A 22,609-nucleotide genomic window follows, 5' to 3' on the forward strand; every position below is an offset into this window, starting at 1 on the left:
GTGAGAGACATTGGAGCCCTGGACGTGGAGTTACAAGCAGTTCCATCTGATATGAGTGCTAATTAACTTCTGGCTATAAATACCAGTCCTTTCCCTTAAGTAAAATATCCCAGGCTCAAACCTATGGTTACAGGAAGGGCTCTTTCCCTAACCTTGGTAGAACATATCACATTCTGCAGAAGAGCAATGTCTCAGCTGAGCTTTCTGTTGCTATGATAAAGACCACAACCAAAGCAATTTGGAGAAGAGAGGGTTTATTCCAAGACCTCAAAGATGACAGTCCATCATGGAAGGAAATCAAGGCAGGAACCTGAAGGTGGGAACTGAAGCAAAGGCCATAGACCACCCGCTTAAGGGTGGCACCTACCGCCGTGGGCTGGCCCTTCCACATCAGTCATTAATCAAGAAATAATGCCCCCCCCCCAGCCAAGGCAGTGATGGCACTTTTTAATCCCAGCACTCAGGAAATGGAGGCAGGCAGATGGCTGAAGTTTAAGGCCAGCCTGGTCTACAGAGTGAGTTCCAGGACAGCCAAAGATACACAGTGGAACCCTATCTTGGAAAACCAAAATAAAACCCTTTCTTCCTTTAAAAAAAAGAAAGAAAGAAAGAAAGAAAGAAAGAAAGAAAGAAAGAAAGAAAGAAAGAAAGAGAAATCCCCCCCATCCCTGGCAATCTGAAGGGGGCATTTTTTTTCTGCTGAAGTTCTCTCTTCTGCAAGTTGAAAAAAAAACAACTCACTAACATGGGCGGTACATGACCTCTTTCTGCTATAGCACCTAGGTAGCCAGACTGCACAGCAGACTCCATTTGCTCGATCAGAGCACTCAGTCATTCCAGCCCCTTTAATTCCAGCACTCAGAGTTCAGGAGGCAGAAGCATTCAGACCTCTGTGAGTTACAGGAAATCCAGGGCTACGTAACGAGACCCTGCCACAAAAAAACGAAAAAGAAGCAGACGAAGACACTGTAACTGTGGACTTCACCGAGCTCCCCAGGTCTGAGGCTGTAAGTGTCTGCCGGTTCTGTGTGCAGTTTCTCAGGCTGAGGGGCCTCTACTACTTACAAGAGAAGGCACATGGAGTGGCCTGACTTCTCTTGAAGGAAACTATTCTCTGATTTAGCATCCCAGTCACCATGGGACGAGTCCATCGCTGGGCTGCAGATTACATGGAAATCCCACAGCACACCACCCCCAGAGATTCGGGAACTGGTGTCTTAGTTAGGTTTTTCCATTGCTGTGATAAACCCCATATCAAAAGCAACTTGGAAAAGAAAACAGTTGAGTTGGCTTATACATTCTCATCACAGTTCCATGTTACCCAGACCTCTGAAGAATGGAACCACTTTCTCATGCCCTGACCCCCCCAAAGCTAAGCACAATCTTGTAACATGGGGGTACAGCAGCAAAAGTCTGAGATGAGCTTTACATAAGAGATATAAGTCAAATTTTTACAGAAAAAAAATCAAAAGCGATTGATGTTCTGAAATAAAAACAGAAGGTACATTTATTGGAAAATATATTATTTATATGATATGGCTTCTCTTTTCAAATGATAGCTTCCCAGCACACAGATAGCATGTACCTGTAAATTCTAGCACTCCAGAGGCAAAGACAGAAGGGTCACAAGGTCGAGGCCAGCCTAGGTTACATAGAAAGACCCTGTCAAATGAGGAGGAGCAGGGACAGAGACAAGAAAGAGGAGGGGAGAAGGAAAAATAGTGGGGGGTGGTAGGAAAATAGCAACAGAAGATAGAGGAGGGGAGGGGGGAGGGGAAGGAGGAAGAATGGGGGAAGAGGAGCAGGAGGAGGAGGAGGAGGAGATAGAGGAGGAGGAGAAGTAGCTGATGGTGGTGGTGCACACACACCTATAATCTCAGCACTTGAGAAACAGAGACAGGGGGACTGCCTTGAGTTTGAGATCAGCCTGATTACACAGCAAGGCCTGGAAACTGAACCAGGATCCTCTGGAAGACTGGTATACACTTTTTCCTGCCGAGCTACTGCTCCAGCCCATTGCTGGGCACAGAAGTGACCCTTTATAGCATTTCAGTGCTAATTACGCATGTTCAATATCCAAAGGCTTCTGTTCGTTGTTTTATATATCTTCCGGGCATTCTGGATCCATGAGGATGATGCTGTTGCAGGGTTTTGATTTATTTAGTTAAGTTAAACAAAAATTTGAATTAAGAATATGGTGATAATGCCAGGTGTGAGAGCTCATACCTTTAACTCCAGTACTTGAGAGGCATACAGATCTCTGTTAGAGGCTAGCCTGGTCTACATATCAAGTTCCAGATCAGCCAGGGATACACAGTCAGACCCTGTCTCAAAACAATCAAAAGCAAAGCAGAAGAACACAGTGGCATGTACCTAGACTCCCAGAACTCCAGAGACAGAGGCAGGATTGTGAGTTGAAAGTCAGTTTGGGCCACACTGCAAGATTGTCTCAGAAAGCAACAACAGGGGCTGGGAATTTAGCTCAGTGGTAGAGCGCTTGCCTAGCAAGCGCAAGGCCCTGGGTTCTGTCCTCAGCTCCGGCAAACAAACAAACAAAAAGCAACCACAAAAAGGCACACACATTTTGATCTAAGTCAGTGTGTTAGCCACTGTTCTGCTACTGTGGTAAACCACCGTGATCAGAGCAATGTGTAAAAGGAAGTGTTGACTTGAGGTTAACAACTCCAGAGGATTCGCATCCACGCTTTTGAAATAAAGGCATGGCGTCAGGAACAGCTGGAAGCTCACAGATGGAACTGCAAGCAAAAGCAGAGAGCATGCTGGGAATGGCACCAGTTCTCTGAAACCTCAAAGCCCACCCCACGTGATGCAACACTGTGTCCTCCAACAAGGCCACACCTCCTAACCAACTGAGATCAAAGAATTCAAACATAGCACAAGGTGGGGACACACGCCTTTGATCCTGGCACTCAGGAGGCAGAGGCAGGAAGATCTCTGTGAGTTTGAGGCCAGCCTGGTCTACAGAGTGAGTTCCAGGACAGAACTGTTATACAGAGAAACCCTGTCTCAAAAAAACAAAGAATTCAAATATTTGAGCCCATGGGGTCATTCCCATCCAAACTACCACGTTCAAGTCTTGAGATGTTACATTTCCAATGAGAAGGAACCATGCCAAGTAGGCCACTGGGGGGCAGGGGGAGGAAAGCACATCTCTATTAGCAGTTGGACAGGGGAAAGAGGAGTGCCATTCACAGACACCACCAATTCTCTGATTTCTTCTCACTCCCCAGTGTTCAGTCTTTCCTGGCCCCAAAACTGTTGGGGTTTTGTTTATATGTCTGTTTTCAAGATGATATGGATGAAGAATCACAACTTAAATATATAGTCATGTCCCTCTGAATTCCAAAAGGTGCATATAAAAACAGTAGCAATAAATGTATTGATGGGTTACTTTGACCCAGACATTTTCATATTTAGTCATTACAACAACCCTGTGAAGGCATCAACTGTCTGCTCTAGAATCTCACTGTCAAATGCCAGGCCCCGGGGGTTCTATCCTACCTTCTGATACCTGCAACAACAACAACACAACCCAGTCAATCTTCTATCATGACAGACCTGTACGGGGCAATGATAGTTATTGTTTCAGCACAAGCCAGTAATTTAACATCAACCTAAAGTTCAAGAAATGCAAAGTGAAGGCTGGGCATAGGCATAGTGGCACAGCCTTTAAACCCAGCACTTGGGAGGCAGAGCCTGGCAGATCTCTGTGAGGTCTAAGCCAGGTTGGTCTAGATAGTGAGTTCCAGGACAGCCAGGGCTATGGAGAGACCCTCTCTGAAAAAAAAAAACAAACACACAAATACAAAAAAGAAAGAAAAGGAAAAACTCGAAAAGGATTGCAGTAGATAGCACATTTCCACAGCTGATAAAATAAAACCTCTACGATTCAAATACAAACCAGACATCTAAGGATCCAGCTAATACAGTTGCTCATACGTGGTCCTGTGATTATTCTATCTGGATTGATGACTATGCAGGGTACTCTCCTACCCCCAAGAGGTTAAGTCCGAAACCACAGCAGTGTCAAGTGTTGCTGGGTGCCAGGAATCCTACCAGGAAGCAGGAGTTCACAGCGCCGCGAGGCCTTTTTAATGCCACTCCTTAACACTTTGAAACGTCTAGCATAAAATTCTTCATTTGCATTCCAAAGACCCAGTATATGCATTGTTTAACGGTGTAAGTCGGACTTTCAATTCCCCAGCGTCTAATTCACCTAATAAGTTCATGATCGTGTGCACGTTTAACCACGCGAAAAATTAGGTTAGTAACAGAGGGTTTGTGGGAATTCGGTGTAAGTTCTTAACAGAAAACCTGGAGCGTACTCGGAAAGACAACTAACAAATGGAAGAAAAAGTAAATCAATTAGGCTTTATATTGATTAAATTGCTAACTATAATAATTATTAGCTTCCGGTCACCTAAATCTGATTTTTGTTACGGTATTCCCCCGCCTTCACAGGGAAACGAGCCAAGGCTCAGAATTCTCCAGCACCAACGAAGACAAAGGAAGTCAACACGTTGTCTTCACCTGCCCACCCAACTCTCAGCCCCGCCCCGGCCCTGCCCACTCGTCCCCGCCCACAACGCGCCCCTCCCTCGCTGGTCCCCGCCCACAACACGCCCCTGCCCCGCTCGTCCCCGCCCCCAGGCTGGCGCAAATTTAAGACCACGCCCCTTCTGGTGACTAAGCCCCTCCCACGTACGGCTTCCGTCGCAAAGAGATGTTCATAGAAATCGCTTATTGGCTGCTAGCAAATACTCCCTCTTCTCATTAGCTGATACCGTCCGGGTCGAAGTTCCACGGAAGATGCTTTTAGCTACTTGGGCTGAGGGTCACAAGCACGTGGACTTCCGTTTCCGGTGTGTCCTGCAGCCATGGCTACCGCCAAGGAGGTGAAGTTTCTACTGACGTGCTGCAGATCGTGCCGCAGCCTTCGAGGACCCCAGTCCCGAGTAAGTGCATCCTTCCTCTGCTAGCAGAGAGCTGGGTTTCCAGAGACATCCGTCGGAGGAGGAGCGACCTCGGCGATGCCTCCCGCAGCAAGCACCTGCGCCCTTTCTGTTTCTTTCGCGGTCTGCAGGCATTCGCTGCCCTTGTGCCCGGTGTGTCCCAGGTAGACAACAATTCCGATTTTCTGGGGAAGACGCCCCATCGTAAGCATCCCGGCATCCTGCGTCTTCCGCACGTGCGGCTGCCGCAAGCGCTGGCTAACGCCGCGCAGTTACTGCTGCTTGGTGAGGAACTGCGGGAAGTGGGAACCGAAGAGACAAAACGAGGCCAGCACGTAGTGATGGGTCTTTCCATCTGTGGCCGCAGAGAGACCCGTCCGCGGTATAGAGAAGCAGGTGCAGGCGCTCAGTAACTATCTCTGGAGCCGACATTTGCCCGTAGAGCCCGAGGAGTTGCAAAGACGCGCTGCGGATCTTGAGAAAAAATTCCTGGAAACCCAAGGTAGGATGTAAGACTAAAAGTAAACCAGATTGAAATGTCAGTGAGAAGTTAGGAGCAAGGAATGATTTAAATCAGATCAATGCTGTTGTTTCTTATTTGATGTTGTAGTAACAGCAGTTATCCGATGCCTACCAGAAGAGAAGGTAGACTGGGCCAGAGGTTGCCCTTGGAGAGTGGGTAAAAGTCAGAAATTTCGATCTTTGGATTTTTTGTTTTCTTGATTTTTTGTTTTTTCTCTACCTCTTCAAGTCCGGAAGATTATGACTACTGTATATTCAGGTAAAATAAAGGCCGTATGGGTGGCTGGCTAGTAAGTACTGAAACTCACTTCAGGAGTAGAAAATGATTACATTTCAGATTATTTTCAAGATTGGGAACTTCATATTGCAAATTTGCACCTTATTCTTCTTGTATCCTCTGCATTTCCCACAATACCTGGTTCAGAGTAGCTGTCTTAGTATTCTGTTGCTGTGAAGAGATGCCATGACCGGGGCAACTCTTATCCAAGAAAGCATTTTAACTGGGGCTGGCTTACAGTTTCAGAGATTTTGTCTCTTGTCAGCATGGTGAGGAGCTTGACAGCATGCATTCAGACACGGTGCTGGAGAAGTAGCCAAGAGTTCAACATTCAGATTTGCAGCCAACAGGAAGAGAGAGACTTTGGCCTTGGTGTGGTCTTTTGAAACCTCAAAGCCTACATCCAATGATACACTTCCTCAAAGCCTACATCCAATGATACACTTCCTCAAAGCCTACGTCCAATGATACATTTCCTCCAAAAAGGCCACACCTCCTGATACTTTCAAATAGTGCCATTCCCTGGTGACCAAGCATTCAAATCAATGAATTGGGGGTTGGGGGGGGGGGACACACTCAGTCAAACCACCGCAGTGGGTGTTTGTAGAATTTTACTAAGGGGTACTGAGCTCAACACAGTGGTGAGACTTAGACTTTCAAGCCCCTTTCTTTGGGAATATTGAGAGTGTCTCACTCCTAAGTGTCAGGGTAGTGAAAATGTCCATAAGAAATACCCTTATTCTAGCTTTTAAATTTTTATCACATGGGCAGGAGAGATGGCTCAGTGTAAGAGTCCTTGCCACCAAATCTGATGACCTTCTACCAAATGGTTGAAGGTAAGAGTTGACTCAGACATAATCACACACAATGCATAAATGTAAAACTTTTTAAATTTTTATCAGACTTCTGTTTGCTATGAAGCAAAACTTGGATAGGTTAAGTTGACTAAAGTACTTATTAGAGGCAGGATACTGTCTGATACACTCTGGCTACGGTGGTGGTTTACTCTCTCCCGAGGTTTTCTCTGGGTTTGGCCTCTCTGAGCTTTTGAGCATTTTCTCAGGTGGGAGTGGAGGAGGATTGGGTAGGCAGTGTACTACACTGGATCTGACCAGTTCTCGCTGGTCCTCACCTGCAGCCCTCTCACCCTAGACTCCACTCAGACAGAGGAACAACTTCGAGGGGCAGTCTTGCAGGCGCTGCGCAGGACTACCTACCATTGGCAGAAGCTCAGGTGAGGACTGGTGGAAAGGGTACAGAGAAGAAGCATTGACTCTGAGGCCCACTGAGAGAATCAGTCACCTTGTGTTTGAGAGCGCACCCTGGACACTGCTCTGTATTGGAAAGTGAAACCCAGAAGAGTGCTTTGCAAATTTTTCATTTCCTAAACTTTCTGGGGTCACTGTGGGGCTGGGTTTATTTCCTAGTGGGGATATATAGATATATTGCAGCTATAATGAGGAACTGAGTCTGATATATATATTTTTTTTTTATTTATTTTTTTCAGCTATAATGAGGAGCTGAGTCTGATATATATGGCGGCCAGATTGGACAGTGGCTTTGCGGCAGTTTTCAGGGCCTTCCATGAGGTGAAAGTCTCTCAGCTTCCCACCTGACCTTTTTATCATTGGTTTTATTATCTGTAAATTAGTCTTTTGTGATAGGAGTCCTTGGAATGTTATGAACACATTAATTTATCCTATTTGTCCTTGGGAAAAATTCTGTGGCCTGAGAAAGGTTTAGAATCACTGAGGTATTTCCTGTCTCAAAGTATTTCTACAGTGCATTCATATCGCAACCCCGTCACGGTCCCCTGAACGCCACTAAGGCTCTCCATACTGACTTAGCTTTCTCTGGGGTGTTGTGCTTTCTCCAGATCCAGGCTCGAATTCCCGAGTTCCAGCCACAGACATTGATGGACTTTGGATGTGGCACTGGTTCTGTTGCCTGGTAAATAACTTTCTTAACCCCTTAGTCGTGTCTTTTCTAATTCTAGGGAGTCAGATTTCCTATATCACCTCAGTATCAAGAAACTGGGATGTTAGAGAACAAGAAAGCTGGGCCTAGAATGTTGCTGCCCTCGGATTAGGCTAGGCAGAAGAAGATGTCTGTGTTAGGGTCGGAGTCAAAGAAGTAACCCATGAAAAAGGCTCAGTGCTTGGGTTAAAAGAGAAAGCAATTTAGTATGGGGAGTAGATTTTACATACCAGTCAAAATTTTTTTGTCTACAAGTCAGTTTTTTAATCATCTGCCTTTTAGTTCAGAAGTTGTAAATGCACTAAGAAAATAACACTGTTAGTTTATCTGTTTGAATGTAATGCCCTGATTCCCCCGGGGTGGGATTGAAAGCAGGTAGGTCTCTTGGAGGAATGTCTGTGTGTTATAAAAATTGGTGGTTTTCATCTTGCCATCTCAGGGCTGCTCACAGTACTTGGGGCCAGAGCCTCCGTGAATATGTGTGTGTGGACAGTTCAGCTGCCATGTTGGGTTTGGCTGAAAAGCTACTAAAAGGTGAGACAAAACTCTAATCCAGGGATTCCCAAAAATTGAGGGAGTTAGGAAAGGAGTTATTGGGACATAGAAGAGAAAGCTATAAATTAAGATAATCTGGGCTTCTTCCATTATTATAGTGAAACGCTGTTAGAGGCCTTCGTGGGACTCGGAATGGTTGGATGGGGTTAGTGGGCCACCTTGTTAATATTCCCTTACAGTCCTGCGCCTCTGGGCTGGTGTTACCATCGGAGGCATGTCTCTTAGTTGACTGTAAGCTTCTGGCTGTGAAGTTCATGTTTGCTCTTAGCTGCCTCATCTTTCTTCCATAGGTGGTTCAGAATCAGGGAAGCCCTGTATCCCGGGTGTCTTTTTCAGACAGTTTCTACCTGTGTCACCCAAGGCAAGTAGCAAGAAGGCTCTTCTCAGACATAGTGTGGCAGATAGACAGCTGTGGTTTCAGCCTTGAAATCCATCGTGGTGTGTTGGAAGATAAAGAAGCAATAGAGGAAATTTAAAACTAGGCATCGTGGCACACACCTGTAATCGCAGGACTCAGGAGCTGAGGCAGGAGGATTACCATTAATTCGGGTCCAAGCTGGGTTGCATAATGTGATATCTTGCAGTCAGGAGGATTTCAAGGCGAGGCATTTGTTGTGCTTTGGGATAGGGAGATGTCAAGTCTGTTGCGTCCCTTGTCTGGGTCCTCAGGTCCAGTTTGATGTGGTCGTGTCGGCCTTCGCCCTCAGTGAACTGCCAAGCAAGGCTGATCGCATTGAGGTAGTTCAGAACTTGTGGCGTAAGACGAGCCGTTTTCTGGTGAGTTGAAATCCTTTTCCTCTCGAGTTCTGTGGGTCTGCGCCTTGCCCTCTCGTTATCACATAGTATTTCTCTTTTATAGGTCTCTGTGCACTTCCTCGGGGGACCATCTCTTTTTACACAATGCCCTGACGGAGCTACTGACCTTTGATTCATGGGATTCACAGTGCCTGCTTGTTTTCTCTGTCTGTAAACAGGTGCTGGTGGAGAACGGAACAAAAGCTGGGCACCGTCTTCTCATGGATGCCAGGGACCTGGTCCTCCAGGTGAGGTTCCTCAGTCCTCCACCCTTCTCTCCTAAGTTACTGTTACTGCCTTGGGAGCTGGTGACTGTCACACATTTGTAATGGTGACTCATGATAAGCAAAGTGGTTGGCCAATGAGAATTTCTAGGTCAAATCCAGCACAGCACCTGTTGCCCTGGGAGCTGTGCATATATTCCTGTCTGTGACAACGTTCACACCACAGACTGCAGTTAAGTACCTCAGAGACAGGGGTTGCTCACTCCTCGGTCCTTTCTTTTTTTTTTTTTTTTTTGCCAGAGCTGAGGACCGAACCCAGGGCCTTGTGCTTGCTAGGCAAGCCCTCTACCACTGAGCTAAATCCCCAACTCCTCCTCCTCGGTCCTTTCAAAAACTACTTTGCTGACTCCTGATGGGAGGTGTTGCTGATGCCAGAACCTTGTCTCAGTGCAACCGTGTGAGCCAATATAGACTCTTAAATTTGTGTGCAAATGAGGATTTTTTTGAGTTGCTGATGGCATAGTACAGTACCAAGTGCCAAGTCCTTGCCCTTCTGCTGTCGTGAAGACAGGTCATTGTTTGGCACGTTAGAGCTGTGGCCAGCTTAACTTGACGAACTTGGCTTGTCGATATTAGGATTATTGTGAGGAGCCCTGGGTTCTCCGTGTGCAGAGGTTGGGTTATGAAGGCACCGCCCACAGGTTCAGCTGTATTTCCTTGATTGCAGGAAAAAGAGAAGTCCCCTTTGGACCTTCAGCCTGGCTTTGTCTTCGCCCCGGTAAGTACCACTTCCTCCTGTTCTGTCTTGTTGTCGAGAAGAGCAGCCCATTCTCCCCGCCTTTGTCCTTACTGCCTCTATAGGTGATTGCCGCTGCTTTCCCGGCCCCTCGCTCCTGGGCGCCCTTCTTCCTGGCCCCATTGACACTGTATTATTTTACATGTACTTTTAAAGTCTTTATTTCTAGATACTTTTACATTTCTTTTACGTTTCATTGTGTGTATGATATGGGTGCATGGGTGCATGGGTGCATGCTCCAGTGTGCTTGTGGAGGTCAGAAGACAGCTTCCGGGAGTCCACCCTCTCCTTCTCTGTGGAATTTAAGGGATCCGATTCAGGCCGTTAGGTTGTGTGGCAAGCACCTTTGCCAGATGAGCCCCCTCTCTCCCCATTCCCAGCCCTCACACCATGGACGGGTCTTGTGTGTGTTCACAGTGTCCCCATGAGCTTCCTTGTCCTCAGCTGGCAGCCTCCAAGTCACTGGCCTGCAGCTTCTCCCAGGCCTACCATCCGATCCCCTTCAGCTGGGTATGTATGCTCGGAGTGCTGCACAAGGAGAAATAGCCTGGGAGACCATGAAAGAGAGGTGTGTGTGTGTGTGTGTGTGTGTGTGTGTGAGAGAGAGAGAGAGAGAGAGAGAGAGAGAGAGAGAGAGAGAGAGAGAGGTATGGGAAGAGCCGGAGCTCTGTGTGATTTCTAGAGTGTGAGAAAGGACTTCGGGCACGGAAGGGGAAGGGAGCTAAAAGGTTCATTCCCTTTAGACAGCCCTTATATTCTTCTTTCAGAACAAGAAGCCGAAAGAGGAAACGTTCTCTATGGTAATCCTGGCCAGGGGTTCTCCAAAGGAGGCTAATCGCTGGCCCCGTATCACCCAGCCTGTCCTTAAACGGCCTCGCCATGTACACTGTCACCTCTGTTGTCCAGACGGGCACATGCAGCATGCTGTGGTTACAGCCCGTCGGCATGGCAGGTATAGGAGATACGACCAGTTGTGAAATGTAACAAGAACCGACAGCCCATGTTAATACCTCTTTCCCGTGCCCTAGGGATTTGTATCGCTGTGCCCGAGTCAGCTCCTGGGGAGACCTCTTACCTGTGACTGCTCCGTCTTCATTTCCTCTGTCCCCTGCTAAAGAGCCCACCGAGAGTTGACAGGGATGTGTGTGTGGCAAGTGTCTCCTACCATCACACCTGCCAAGGCCGACGCTACCTGGTGTCCAGGAAGAGAGTGCTGGTACCCTGTGCTTGTAATTGTTTGAAATTTTCATAATAAATTTTTTTTACAAACAGAGGTGGATTTTATGATTTTTTAAAGATACAGGGGGTAGTTGTCCTGGCCTATCTATAATGAAGGGAAAGCTGAGCGCTCAGTCAGTCAGTAAGACCTCTCTGCTTCTACCAGAGACACTTCCTTGAAAGATGGCTGGTGTGGTGGGCAAGGACACCTCAGGCCCTGTGAGAACTGGCTCCCCAGGTCTCAACCTGTGCTTCTGTGGGCCTAGTAAGTGGGAACTAGCAGTTAGCTGACTTCTTTACCCCTGTCTCTCTGCCAAGGTAGCCCTCCCTGGAGTTTGCCTCCTGTCTCTCTCAAGGTTGGTCCCTTCAGAACTAAACCTTCCATCTCTACCCTTATCTAGATCTCATCAGAATGCTTCTGTTTATTTAGTTGGTTTCCTTTCTAGAACAACCCCAGTTCACAGCAGGAAATGTTAACAAACCCCCGAAACGGTCAGGAGGCACCCACCAGGAAGGCAGGGGTACTCTCACTCAGAGGAATTATGAGCTACAAAGGAGAAGTGGCAAGTTGGTACCGTCACAGGTTTGGATAAAAATCAGGGTTCTTGGATCTCTTGGCATTGATGGACAGCTGGTGGACCTTGAGCAACCTGAGGTTCTGTACACCCAGCTTGTAAAGTGTCCTGGGTGACAAAAATGACGAGCTTAACAGTTGATAATTACGGGAATAGCAACAGGCACATGGCACAGCTTATCTTGACCAAAAGGAAGACGCTCTGCCTGAGTCTTTTTGTTTGAAGTTTGTGGGTTTCTTTAATCTTTAGAGAAAGGGGAGTGTTTAAACTTTCATACCAGGAAAAAACAAATGACATTTTCATCGGTCAGGCTTCATTACAGGAACAACACAGTCAAAATGGTGACAGCTGGGGTATAGTGGCCCGAGCCTTTAATCACCGCACTGGAGAAGCAGAGGCAGGGGAATCTGAGTTTATCAAGGCCAGCCTGGTCTACACAATGATTCTGTCTCAAAAAAAAAAAAAAAAGGGGACAGTATATCTATGTGGTAACACTAGGAATCTCCACTCTGGAGATTTCCAGGCCTGGGGCTATTTTTCTGGAATTAGAGGAAAGGGGAATCCCTTCACTAGCTAGTTCCCACAGAAGAGTAGCAGCCCTCTGCTCAACCCCACCCCCTCTACCCTCAAGTGGCCCCAAATCCTCTCTGAAAGGGTTCAGTTCAAGTATCAGCATAGCAGCCTGTAAGACTTGGGGTAAGGTAGAGTATGGAAGGCTTAGATGAACGGTCCTGTCTGCGGCAGGACCACATTGCCCCACACGTCAATTAGCTGGGACGTGACTGCCATAGATTGTCCCATTTGAGGTTAGATCAACCCCAGACGTGAACTAAGACTCCTCAGAGCTCTTGGATTAGTCACAGCACTGAAGGGAAGATTTCACAGAGCCTCACCTGGCAGGGAGTCTGGAGTTTCTGGTTTGGAAGCTCAGGGAGGCGGGAGGCAGGGGAGGGGCCTGGAGTTAGTGGGAGGGCTGGAGCCTGGAGCTGAGCCCTAGTCAGCTATGCCGCCCAGGGCTGTGGAAGCCCAGACCCGCCAGGACAAAGGATATCAACAGTCTCCTGATTTCACGCCAGGGACACTCCACCTTGGTCACCTCAACTGCGGCTCACTGCATTTGTCATTCTGAGGTCTCTGCTTATCCCGCACCCCAAAGATGGAGGTACTTCTGGGAGTAAAAATTGGCTGCCTGCTTGCCCTTCTGGTTCTCACACTGGGCTGTGGCCTCACTCCCATCTGCTTCAAATGGTTCCAGATGGATGCAGCTACAGGTATAGCCCCACTCTGTCCCTGTCCCTTACACCAAGACTTTTTCCAGCCCTTCCCTGACATCTGGCTCGGGTTCTCACAGCCCCCAAAGACATTGGGTGCCCTCTGCTGCTTTCATTCATTCCCATTTATCTCGTTGCTAACTGAAGAATCACTTTTGCTGTCTTCTTAGGTCACCACTACAGAGTTCTCAGCCTCCTGGGCTGCGTCTCTGCCGGGGTCTTTCTGGGAGCAGGGTTGATGCATATGACTGCTGAAGCCCTGGAGGGAATTGAATCAGAAATTGAGAAATTCATGGTGCAGGTGGGTGGGTAGCAGAGAACTCAAGGGACGGGGCTATGGGGCCAGAATGATCTCCAGAGACTGGGAAGAGAGCGGGTAGCACACAGAGCGTAGTAGGTCAGCAGCTGTTGATAGAAGGGTGGACGGTGGTCAGGTTGGGCTTCAAGGAAAGCTTGATTGCTGAAAGGGTGGGACAGGAGTTAGCGCTGCGTCTAATTTCTGTTTCTGTCTCCCTAGAATAGTACAGGAAGTGAGGGAAATTCTTCTCATGATGCTACTTCCAGTTCCGTAAGTATCTATTAGCGCCTATCTGGAGAGTGAAGAGAACCAGGGACCGTTCATGCCCTTCTGATTTGTGAGGAGTACCAGGAATCTCTTCTCAGCCCCAATCATGTAAAGAAAGAAGGCGCCAGCCCAACACTTCGTTGGTGGACTTTCAGAGAAAGCTCCTGCTTTACTCTGTCCGTCCTGCCCTGGACCCTCTAACATACTTCACGTTAGTTTGCACTGTGTCTAACCCAGGTGGCGTTTGGCCCCTCAGCCCCTCTAGGTCTCTCACTTCTGCATGCCTACTCAGCCTCGTTCCCTGTCTTGTCCTGTGGCCCCATTTCCCCATTGTCTTCTCTCTCCTGACCCGGGTCCATCCAGGGCACTGCCTGCTTCCCTGCCTGGCTCACAGTCCCTCTTTCTGTTCCTAGGTGGAGTATCCCTATGGAGAGCTGGTCATCTCCCTGGGCTTTTTCTTTGTCTTCCTTTTGGAGTCGCTGGCATTGCAGTACTGTCATGGGGATGCTAGAAGATCCACCGTGCAGGAAGAGGAATGGGGAGGGACCCATGCCTTTGGATTCCATAAGCACCCGCCTGTGCCTTCACCCTCACTGGGTCCCCTGCGTGCCCTCATTCTCCTGCTCTCTCTGTCCTTTCACTCGGTGTTTGAAGGTCTAGCTGTGGGACTGCAGACATCAGTGGCCGCTACTATACAGCTCTGTGTTGCCGTTCTGGCTCATAAGGGGCTTGTGGTGTTCAGTGTAGGCCTCCGGCTACTGAAGATCGGCACTGGAACATGGTGGGCCGTGTTCTGCATACTGTTGTTAGCCCTCATGTCTCCTGTGGGCCTAGTTCTAGGGATGGCTGTAGCTGGAGGGGCCTCAGGACCAGCGCAGGGGTTAGCCCAGGCTCTATTAGAGGGAGTAGCAGCTGGCACATTCCTGTATGTCACCTTCCTAGAAATTTTGCCCCGGGAGCTGGCCTGTCCTGAGGCCCCTCTGGTCAAGTATGGCTGTGTGGCAGTTGGTTTTGCCTTCATGGCTCTCATCGCACTGTGGGCCTGAGAGATTCCTCACTGCTCTGATGGACCTATCTAGGATGGCTTCTCCTGAGGACACCCCAACTGACTTTGGTCCTCAGACATTTTTTCAGTGAGACTGAGCATTTACTAGGTACGGACTACCCCAGATTTTATATGGGTGAGATCTTGTTCTTGCTCAAGACTTAGAAAGGATGTTTTGTTTGAATGCCTGTTTAACTGGAACATTGGTATCAAGACCATCACTCCAGAGTTACTATTGTGTGTAATAAAATGCCCATTTTCCCTTTCCCTTCAACCATGCTGTAAATCACGTCTCTGACAGGGGAAAGGGAAGGTGGGTAGAATTGGGACCTGTAGTCATTTCAGTGGTCAAAGGCCATTCCCCCCAGACATAGGAGGATTGCTAAAACTTCAACAGCCCTTTGTTCCCTTACCCATGGCAGCTGAGAATTAGAACAGCATTTAGAGGAGGAAGGGCGTGGAAAACCAGAAACCAGGGGCATTTTTCCTGCACTCCCTACCTCACCCACTCTCAGTGTCTGCCTGTCATCCCCACCAAGTTCCTGTTTTCACACAGAGTGTTGTGTGGCCTCAGGGACACTCTTGCTCTTCTCTGAGCTGCTCTCTCTCTGGCTGCCATAGGCTGAAGGATTAAAGCCAGTGTTTGCAGAGGGGGACCGGCGCCAGACAAATACCTAGGGTGATTACTCTGTGGTGTGAGCACCTAGTGGCTCTCCTCCTGCCTGAGCAACTGCTACTAAGGACGGTGCCCAAAGCAGCTCACCTGGACCTGAGGAGGGACAGGGTAACTGCTCCCTGCCCTCGCCTGGCATCTCACACTTGGTGAAGAGACAAGGAAGGAAAGATGAGCCCGTAAGCTCGCTGGCCCTCACCAGTTTGCCCCTTCTTGTGATTTTCAATGTGATAGCCTGAATAGCCTTACCGTGAACAGACTCTCCTGAATCCTTCTTGCCTCAGTCTCTGTCTCCTTTCTGCCCTATTCCCCTCCTGAAAAAGTGAGACATCTAAATCCGGTCTCCACAACCCAGGATCCATGAGAAAGCAATGGGTGGGCAAAACCAGGAGAGGGGGAGGGGAGACATTCTCCCTGGAGCACTGTCCTGGTGTCCTCTCAGCAGTAGATGCAGGGAGTGAGGTGCCCAGGAGAACCTGGTGTGTGCCAGTGCACTGGCCTTGGCAGGGAACTCCTGCAGCGTGACAGGTGCTGTGGCACTGTTTGTACACAGATCACCTCACCTGCACAACTCCAGCAGCAACATTATCCCTCTAGTGACCCGGGAAAACTGGCATTCAGAAAAGCTAAATAGTTGGATCTCTTAGCCAGTGGGGCCTCAAAACTCACTTTCCTATAACTGGATGAAAAGCTCCATATAGTCTTTCCTTCCTTGTGGTTTTCCTCCCAAACTGCCAAGTTCACCCTGTATGTTAGAATCCCAGATCAGCTCCGAGAGTGTGCAGCATAATTGAGGAAGCTGAATGGAAGGGTATTCAGTAAGGTATGTGGGGGCAGGGTTCAGACAAAGCAAGGAATGTACAAAGGACTGTACAATACCCTGGAGCTGAGTAACCAGCATGCTGTTAGTAGAAACTGGAAAGGACCGGCCCAGACAGCTGTGTCTTTGATCTACAGGGACCCAAGCCGGAAGGTGCTAAAATAAACTATTTTTTTTTTTTGTTCGGATTTGCTAATGTCTTATTGAGTAAAACCAAACAGAATCCTGAGGCTAGAAATGGCTGGTACTGCTCTGGTCAAGCCTCAGGAACAGAGCTGTCCTGCACGTCATCAGGGCCTGCTATGTTTACATTGAAATGATCTTGCCAGAACTTTGGCAGGGTAACTTGAAAGAGCTGTGGTTGTATGGAAGCTAGAGAATTACCCTTCTCGCCAGAACGTGTCTCAATATGAAAGGAACCTGAAGGAGGGGCGCCCTGGCCTGCTGTGGCTCTCTCCCTGTTTCTGGATCACTGGTGCTGTCAGCATTTGAGGCAGATAAGGTAGAGTTCGGTATCTCAAGCTGCTGGTGAGTCGTGAGCTCTCTGTCCTCGTCCCTCCCAGGAACTCTGGATTCCCCTTTGGCCTCCTCTCCAAAGCCACCAATGTTTTCTTTCCTCCCCAATCGATTTCCTTCTTTTCCCCCAAATTCTCACCAACCAGGGCCAGACAAGGGTTTAGTTGGAAGAATAGTGTGTCAAGAGCAGACATAAAGCTAGAGGGTGGCTCCATCTGGAGCACACCAGATGAAGAATCAGAGAGAGTGTCTGGACCAACAGAAGGACAGACTGCTTTCAGAAAGCACAAATGAAAACAACAGGAAATAGGAACCAGCCTAAGAACCACAGCAGAAAGAAGGCAGGCAGCTGCGGGCGGCGGCTGGTGCAGCCTTAGGATGGCCGGAACAGAAGATGACTAGAAACATGAGACCTCAAGAGGAGGAAAGAGGATCCAGGCTAGTGGGATAATCAGGAATGTGTGTGGGGGACAATTTTCACACCTTCCTGTGATGATGTAAAACCCAGAGGAAGTTTTCTCTGGGACCACATAGGCGTGGCTGTGGCCCAGAAAAGATTGAAGTTACCCTACATTCCGTGTTCCACCATGGTGGCAGCTTCCTGGTTTGTAGTTGCTTTTGTTTGGATGAGTTGGTTGGTTTTTGGGTTTTTTTTGTTGTTGTTGTTGGTTTGGTTTTTGTATGTTCGTTTTAAGTCAGAGGTTTCCTATGCAGCTTTGCTAGCCTGGAACTCACTATATAGACCAGGCTGGCCTCAAATTCAAAGAGATCCACCTGCCTCTGCCTCCCAAGTACTGGGATTAAAGGGGTGCAAAACCATATCCAGCATTCATCATTTTTTTTTATATCATAATAGGACAAAGTCATAAGTCAAAACTAAAACTTCAAAGGCCTCAGATGCAGTTTAATGACATTCTTAGTTTTCAGGGTTAATGAAAGTTGGTGATTTATTAATTCATCCCAAAAGATTTTACCCGGTTGTCAGAAAGGTATAAATGAGACACAAAGGCAAGAAATGAATAGCTATCTAGGGGCTAAAGATAGCCGAGGACACACTGTAATTATGCACCAGACCTGCAACATTCCAACTTCGCCACAGTCATTTCAGTTCCCAACAGTTCGTCAGCCTCGTAAAGTGTGCAGTGTGTGAACTTCTTTCCAGGAACTTCAGTTCACACTACCTCTGACCATCTCTCAGAGTCACTCCTGCGTGGACTTTGTACATACCTAGGGAGAACACTCCAGAATTAGGCTTCCCACCCACCTGCAGAGAGCCAGCTCTCTATTTCTGCTACCAATGCGCTGTCTTCTGAAGTAACCTTTCTGGGAGCTTTCCTACCTCTCCTTTGCTGTGAGGCTGGGGGATAGGTTTCGTTTGGTTTGGATGTTGCAGTCACAGGAAGGTAACTTATGAAGAATGCGAAATAAACCAGAGTTGAGAGGGTTTACTGGAGCTGGGCAGGTTGTCAGCCAGGAATCCTCATGTTTGAAAACTTGGTGTGCATGAGGGCTTGGGTTTGATCCCCAGAACCACAGAAAGAGAGGGATGAGCTAAAGCCCAGACTCACTCTGCTGGGGTAGCTCGTGCCTCCTGGTCCTTCCCTGAAGAAGTTGTGGAGTAACTGGTCTCCCTCAAAACAGAGGATAGTCCCTTGTTCTTAGATACAATGAACAGCTGCCAGAACTTAGTGGAATGGGATGTGTGTGGACACCTTCTAGTTCCCTAGCTGACCTGAGGGTAGCCCATTGCTGCTAGCAAAGGAAAGGCAAACGCATTATTTCTCAGGGGCAGTCTGTGGGGATGCTTACAAAGTCCTGGCTGTGGAATACTTTTTGTTTTATGTTCTTAGTGACTCTTCTCTGTCGTATGTCAAACACAGAGCGTGCTCTACATTTCCTAGGGACTCATCATTAGAGTCTACCAGCAGAGACATCTAGTTAAAAATAAGCTACATTGTTCTGGGCACCAGATTTCCTCACCAAACCTCTCTTTTCCAGTTATTCCTAAATCTCTTTTTTAAAAGTGCTATCTCCTACTCCAATATTTCCCCTATGTTTTTACTTCTACCCTACCTACTATAATTCACTGTTTTGTTGGTATAATCATAATTGCTTAAAGATGGGGTGTGGTAGTATTGTGTTCCCCCAAATATTGTGCACTCTAATAAACTTATCTGGGGTCAGAGACAGAACAGCCACAATATTAAACATATAGTTTAGGCAGTGGTAGCACATGCCTTTAATCCTAGCATTCCAGAGGCAGAAATCCATCTGTTCAACTTTACAGCTAAGCATGGTGACTCAGGCCTTTAATCCCAGGGAGTGATGGCAGAAAGCAGAAAGGTATATAAGGCGTGAAGACCAGGAACTAGAAGCATTTGGCTAGTTAAGGTTTTAGGCTTTTGAGCAGCACAGTTCAGCTGAGATTCATTTGGATGAGGACACAGAGGCTTCCAGTCTGAGGAAACAGGATCAGCTGAGGAACTGGTGAGGTGAGGAATCTATGGCTTGTTCTGCTTTTCTGATCTTCCAGTGTTCACCCCAATAACTGGCCTCAGGTTTGATTTTATTAATAAGAATTTTTTTAATAAACGAAATGAGAATTCTTTTTTTTTAAAGAATTATTTATTTATTATGTACAAGAGAGGGTGCCAGATCTCATTACAGATGGTTGTGAGCCACCATGTGGGTGCTGGGAATTGAACTCAGGACCTCTGGAAGAGCAGTTGGTGCTCTTAACCTCTGAGCCATCTCTCCAGCCCCCTATTAATAAGAACTTTTAAGATTCATGCTACAATGGGGATATGTTCTGAGAAACATACATTAGATGATTTTTTTTTTCTTGCTTGTTTGTCATTGTGAAACTTTAGAGAATGCACTATGCAAACCAAGAAAGCTCTGGAGTCTGTAAGAGGATCTCACGGAGCCAACATCACATATGCAATGATAGATATATTGGCCTGACCAAAATGCCATTATGACGCTTACAACTGTTCCTTGAAAAATGTCTAAAAGTGTGTATGTATGTGTGCGTGTGTGTGCATGTGTGTGTGTGTGTGTGTGTGTGTGTGTGTGTGTGTGTGTGTTAGTTTTGGTGGGGTTTTGTTGGTGGTGGTTTAGTTGGTTTTTCAAGACAGGATTTTTCTGTGTAGTCCTGGCTGTTCTGGAACTCACTTGGTAGCCCAGACTGGCCTTGAACTCACAGAGATCCGACTGCTTCAGCCTCCCGAGTGCTGGGATTAAAGGCGTGTGCCACCACCACCTCCCCAGGTTTTCTACTTAAACTGTAAGTCTCCTTTTCACTCTGTTCTTCTGATTTCTCATTCTCACTGAGTACTCTCTCACCTTACCTGCCCCTAAAGTCTGGTGTACATTTACATTCCTTGGGAATAAAACAAGATTCAAAAAAGGAATCCCAAATCTAAAGAGGAGAGAGTAAGCAGGGACTTTGTGACTCTGCTTCTGTCAAATTGTACGCGCCCCCCTGAGCCTCTGAGTTCTTAACAGGCCTGGATTTCGGGACAGGGCTAGACTCAACTATGAAGAACAATGGGGCTGTAAAGCATGGAAAGGGAGGGGCCAGGTAAAGTTATGAAGGACCCTGCTGACCACAGGGGGGCACTGTGTCTCCATGGATGAACTAGAACATGGCAGGCCAACTAATAAGGTCAATCTAGGACAGTAAATGCCCTCCCCCCAGTTCCTGCAGAACATTTTTCTCCTACCTTAGACTTCTGGAGGAGCAGAAACATCTATAGCTGTATGCAGGTACATGTACACTTACTGAAATTTGTTCCCAATTGTGAAAATCCCTCTGCTAACAGCATGCATGGCCTTTGTAGGCAGACACCAAGCAAAGATCCGTCTTCCCTTCTATAATACACAAGAGCAGCAATACCAGTAAAGGCTATTTGAGGCCTTAGTCCTTCGCCTTTTCCTCGTGTTTTGCTGAATGAGCCCAGTGGTTATAGCCACGCTTTGCTTTCCTTCAGTGTGGCATTTCAGCAATCTTTGTTGTCTGACCTAACCCCCATCCAGCAGCTAACTCTAACCCTCTTCTGACACGGCCGACGACATCTAAATAGGATTAAGGGTTGGGCCATAGTTCAGTAGTAGAGCACTTGCTTAGCATGTACAAAGTCCTGGGTTCAATCCCCAGCCCAAGAAAGGAAAAGAAAAAAATACCAGCATCGAGGACATAAGCCGGTCTCACTACCATGTCTGAATGTGAGCACTTGATGACAAGTCAATGTCATTGAGAAAATGGTACAAATGAGGTTTCCATAAAGCAAACTTTAATAACCCCATAATTTTCTATCCACATTGTTCCTTCTGACAGTTCTATAAAGTGCTTTCTCATTTTTACTTGTGTGTGTGTTGTGTGTGTTGTGTGCTCCTAAGTGTTTAAGTATATGTGAAGGCCAGAGGTGGACTTTGAGTGTGTTCATCCATCACTTTACACCTAATTTTTGGAGACTGGGTGTTGTCCAGCACAACCCTCTAAATCAAACAGTCGCCATCGTCACACATGCTTGCAAAAGATCCTCATAGTTAGGTGTGTTGACACATAGGAAGGAAGCAGGGTCACTGGACCCCCACCTGAGAATCCAGCCACTCCACCCAACCATTTTTGTACTGATTCCATGAGGCCTTGGAAGACTAAGAGAGATCCCCATCTGAACAGCAATGGGGAGTCATCACCAATGCTGGGTGCAGACCTGCCAGTGTGCCGGCCTGCCGTAGGTCACCCACAGTCTCTAAGCTTAGTTGGTTTCCCAGGGTGAACTCTGGTTTGTCATTGGGACCTCGTAAGGAGGGACTAGATATTGCTTAGTTCCAAACCCTCGAAAATTCTCCCAACACTAGGTCCCAAATGAAACTGGTGTCCACTGATTGGCTAGACAGGCCAGGTAGTGAGCACCCAAGTGCCCTCCTGTCTCTGCCTCCCAGCACTGGGATTACAGGTGCACAATCAAACCCAGCTTTTCCCTGTGTACCAGGGATCTGAACACAGGTCTTCATGTTTGCCCAAGGACTTTACCTTCTGAGCCATCTCCCCAGCCCCTCCTCCTTTTGCCTCAAGAGCCCAAGAATCAACCTACAACAGCTACAAGACATCTGAATCTCCACTGACTGTTACTCATATTTGTTTAACAGGCTCTTGGAGAACTATGCATAGTTTAGCTACCAGATCCCCTGGATTCCACCAGTGAATAAAATCCTCAAAGGAAGTCCCCTTTTACTGTGACTTTCTTGAGTCTTCCCAATGTCTAGTGCCCTCGGAGGCTAGAAGAGGGCGTTGGGTCCCCTCAAACTAGAATTATGGATGGTTGTGAGCTGCCATGTGGGTGCTGGGAATTGAACCCAGTCCTCTGGAGGAGTAATCAGTGCTCTTAACCACTGAGCCATCTTCCCAGTCCCCTCAGTCAGCTTTCTTAAAGAGCATGATATTGATGACATCTCCCAAGTCCTAGTCTTTCTCAAGGATCCACAAATAATAAGGATGTCTTCAGGGTTGGGGATTTAGCTCAGTGGTAGAGCACTTGCCTAGCAAGTGTAAGGCCCGGGGTTCAATCCTCAGCTCCAAAAAAAAAAAAAAAAAGAAAAGAAAAAAAAAAAGGATGTCTTCAATAGTCCCCTTTCCCAAACTTAAAAATATTATTACTAGAAAGACCAATATCATTTTCTTGGATCCCATGATCACATTGTGTGAAGTGTTTATACTGCACAAGCCATCTCCCAGGTTACAGCACTTTAAGAGGAGCAAGGAGAGGGCAGGAAAGGGGCAGGCTGCAGGCACATTCAGA

At 47.4% G+C, this 22,609-nt stretch overlaps 2 protein-coding genes across 2 annotated transcripts; both read left to right on the forward strand.

Moving 5' to 3' along the window:
- Nucleotides 1-4,794: 4,794 nt before the first annotated feature.
- On the forward strand, nucleotides 4,795-11,392 carry Mettl17 (methyltransferase like 17). Its single transcript, XM_036199897.1, has 14 exons — nucleotides 4,795-4,976; nucleotides 5,105-5,258; nucleotides 5,341-5,475; nucleotides 6,925-7,006; nucleotides 7,280-7,361; nucleotides 7,649-7,722; nucleotides 8,189-8,283; nucleotides 8,595-8,665; nucleotides 8,974-9,081; nucleotides 9,279-9,347; nucleotides 10,051-10,101; nucleotides 10,537-10,629; nucleotides 10,887-11,071; nucleotides 11,148-11,392. The coding sequence occupies exons 1-14, from the start codon at nucleotides 4,899-4,901 to the stop codon at nucleotides 11,251-11,253; spliced, it is 1,383 nt and encodes a 460-aa protein (XP_036055790.1). The 5' UTR covers nucleotides 4,795-4,898; the 3' UTR covers nucleotides 11,254-11,392.
- Nucleotides 11,393-13,068: 1,676 nt separating this feature from the next.
- Nucleotides 13,069-14,794, forward strand: LOC118590914 (zinc transporter ZIP2-like). The gene is made up of 4 exons (XM_036198737.1): nucleotides 13,069-13,183; nucleotides 13,354-13,484; nucleotides 13,701-13,751; nucleotides 14,162-14,794. The coding sequence occupies exons 1-4, from the start codon at nucleotides 13,069-13,071 to the stop codon at nucleotides 14,792-14,794; spliced, it is 930 nt and encodes a 309-aa protein (XP_036054630.1).
- The last annotated feature ends 7,815 nt before the right edge of the window (nucleotides 14,795-22,609 follow it).

The sequence above is a fragment of the Onychomys torridus genome, chromosome 9 (genome assembly GCF_903995425.1).
Source record: "Onychomys torridus chromosome 9, mOncTor1.1, whole genome shotgun sequence".
NCBI classification, from domain to species: Eukaryota; Metazoa; Chordata; class Mammalia; order Rodentia; family Cricetidae; genus Onychomys; species Onychomys torridus.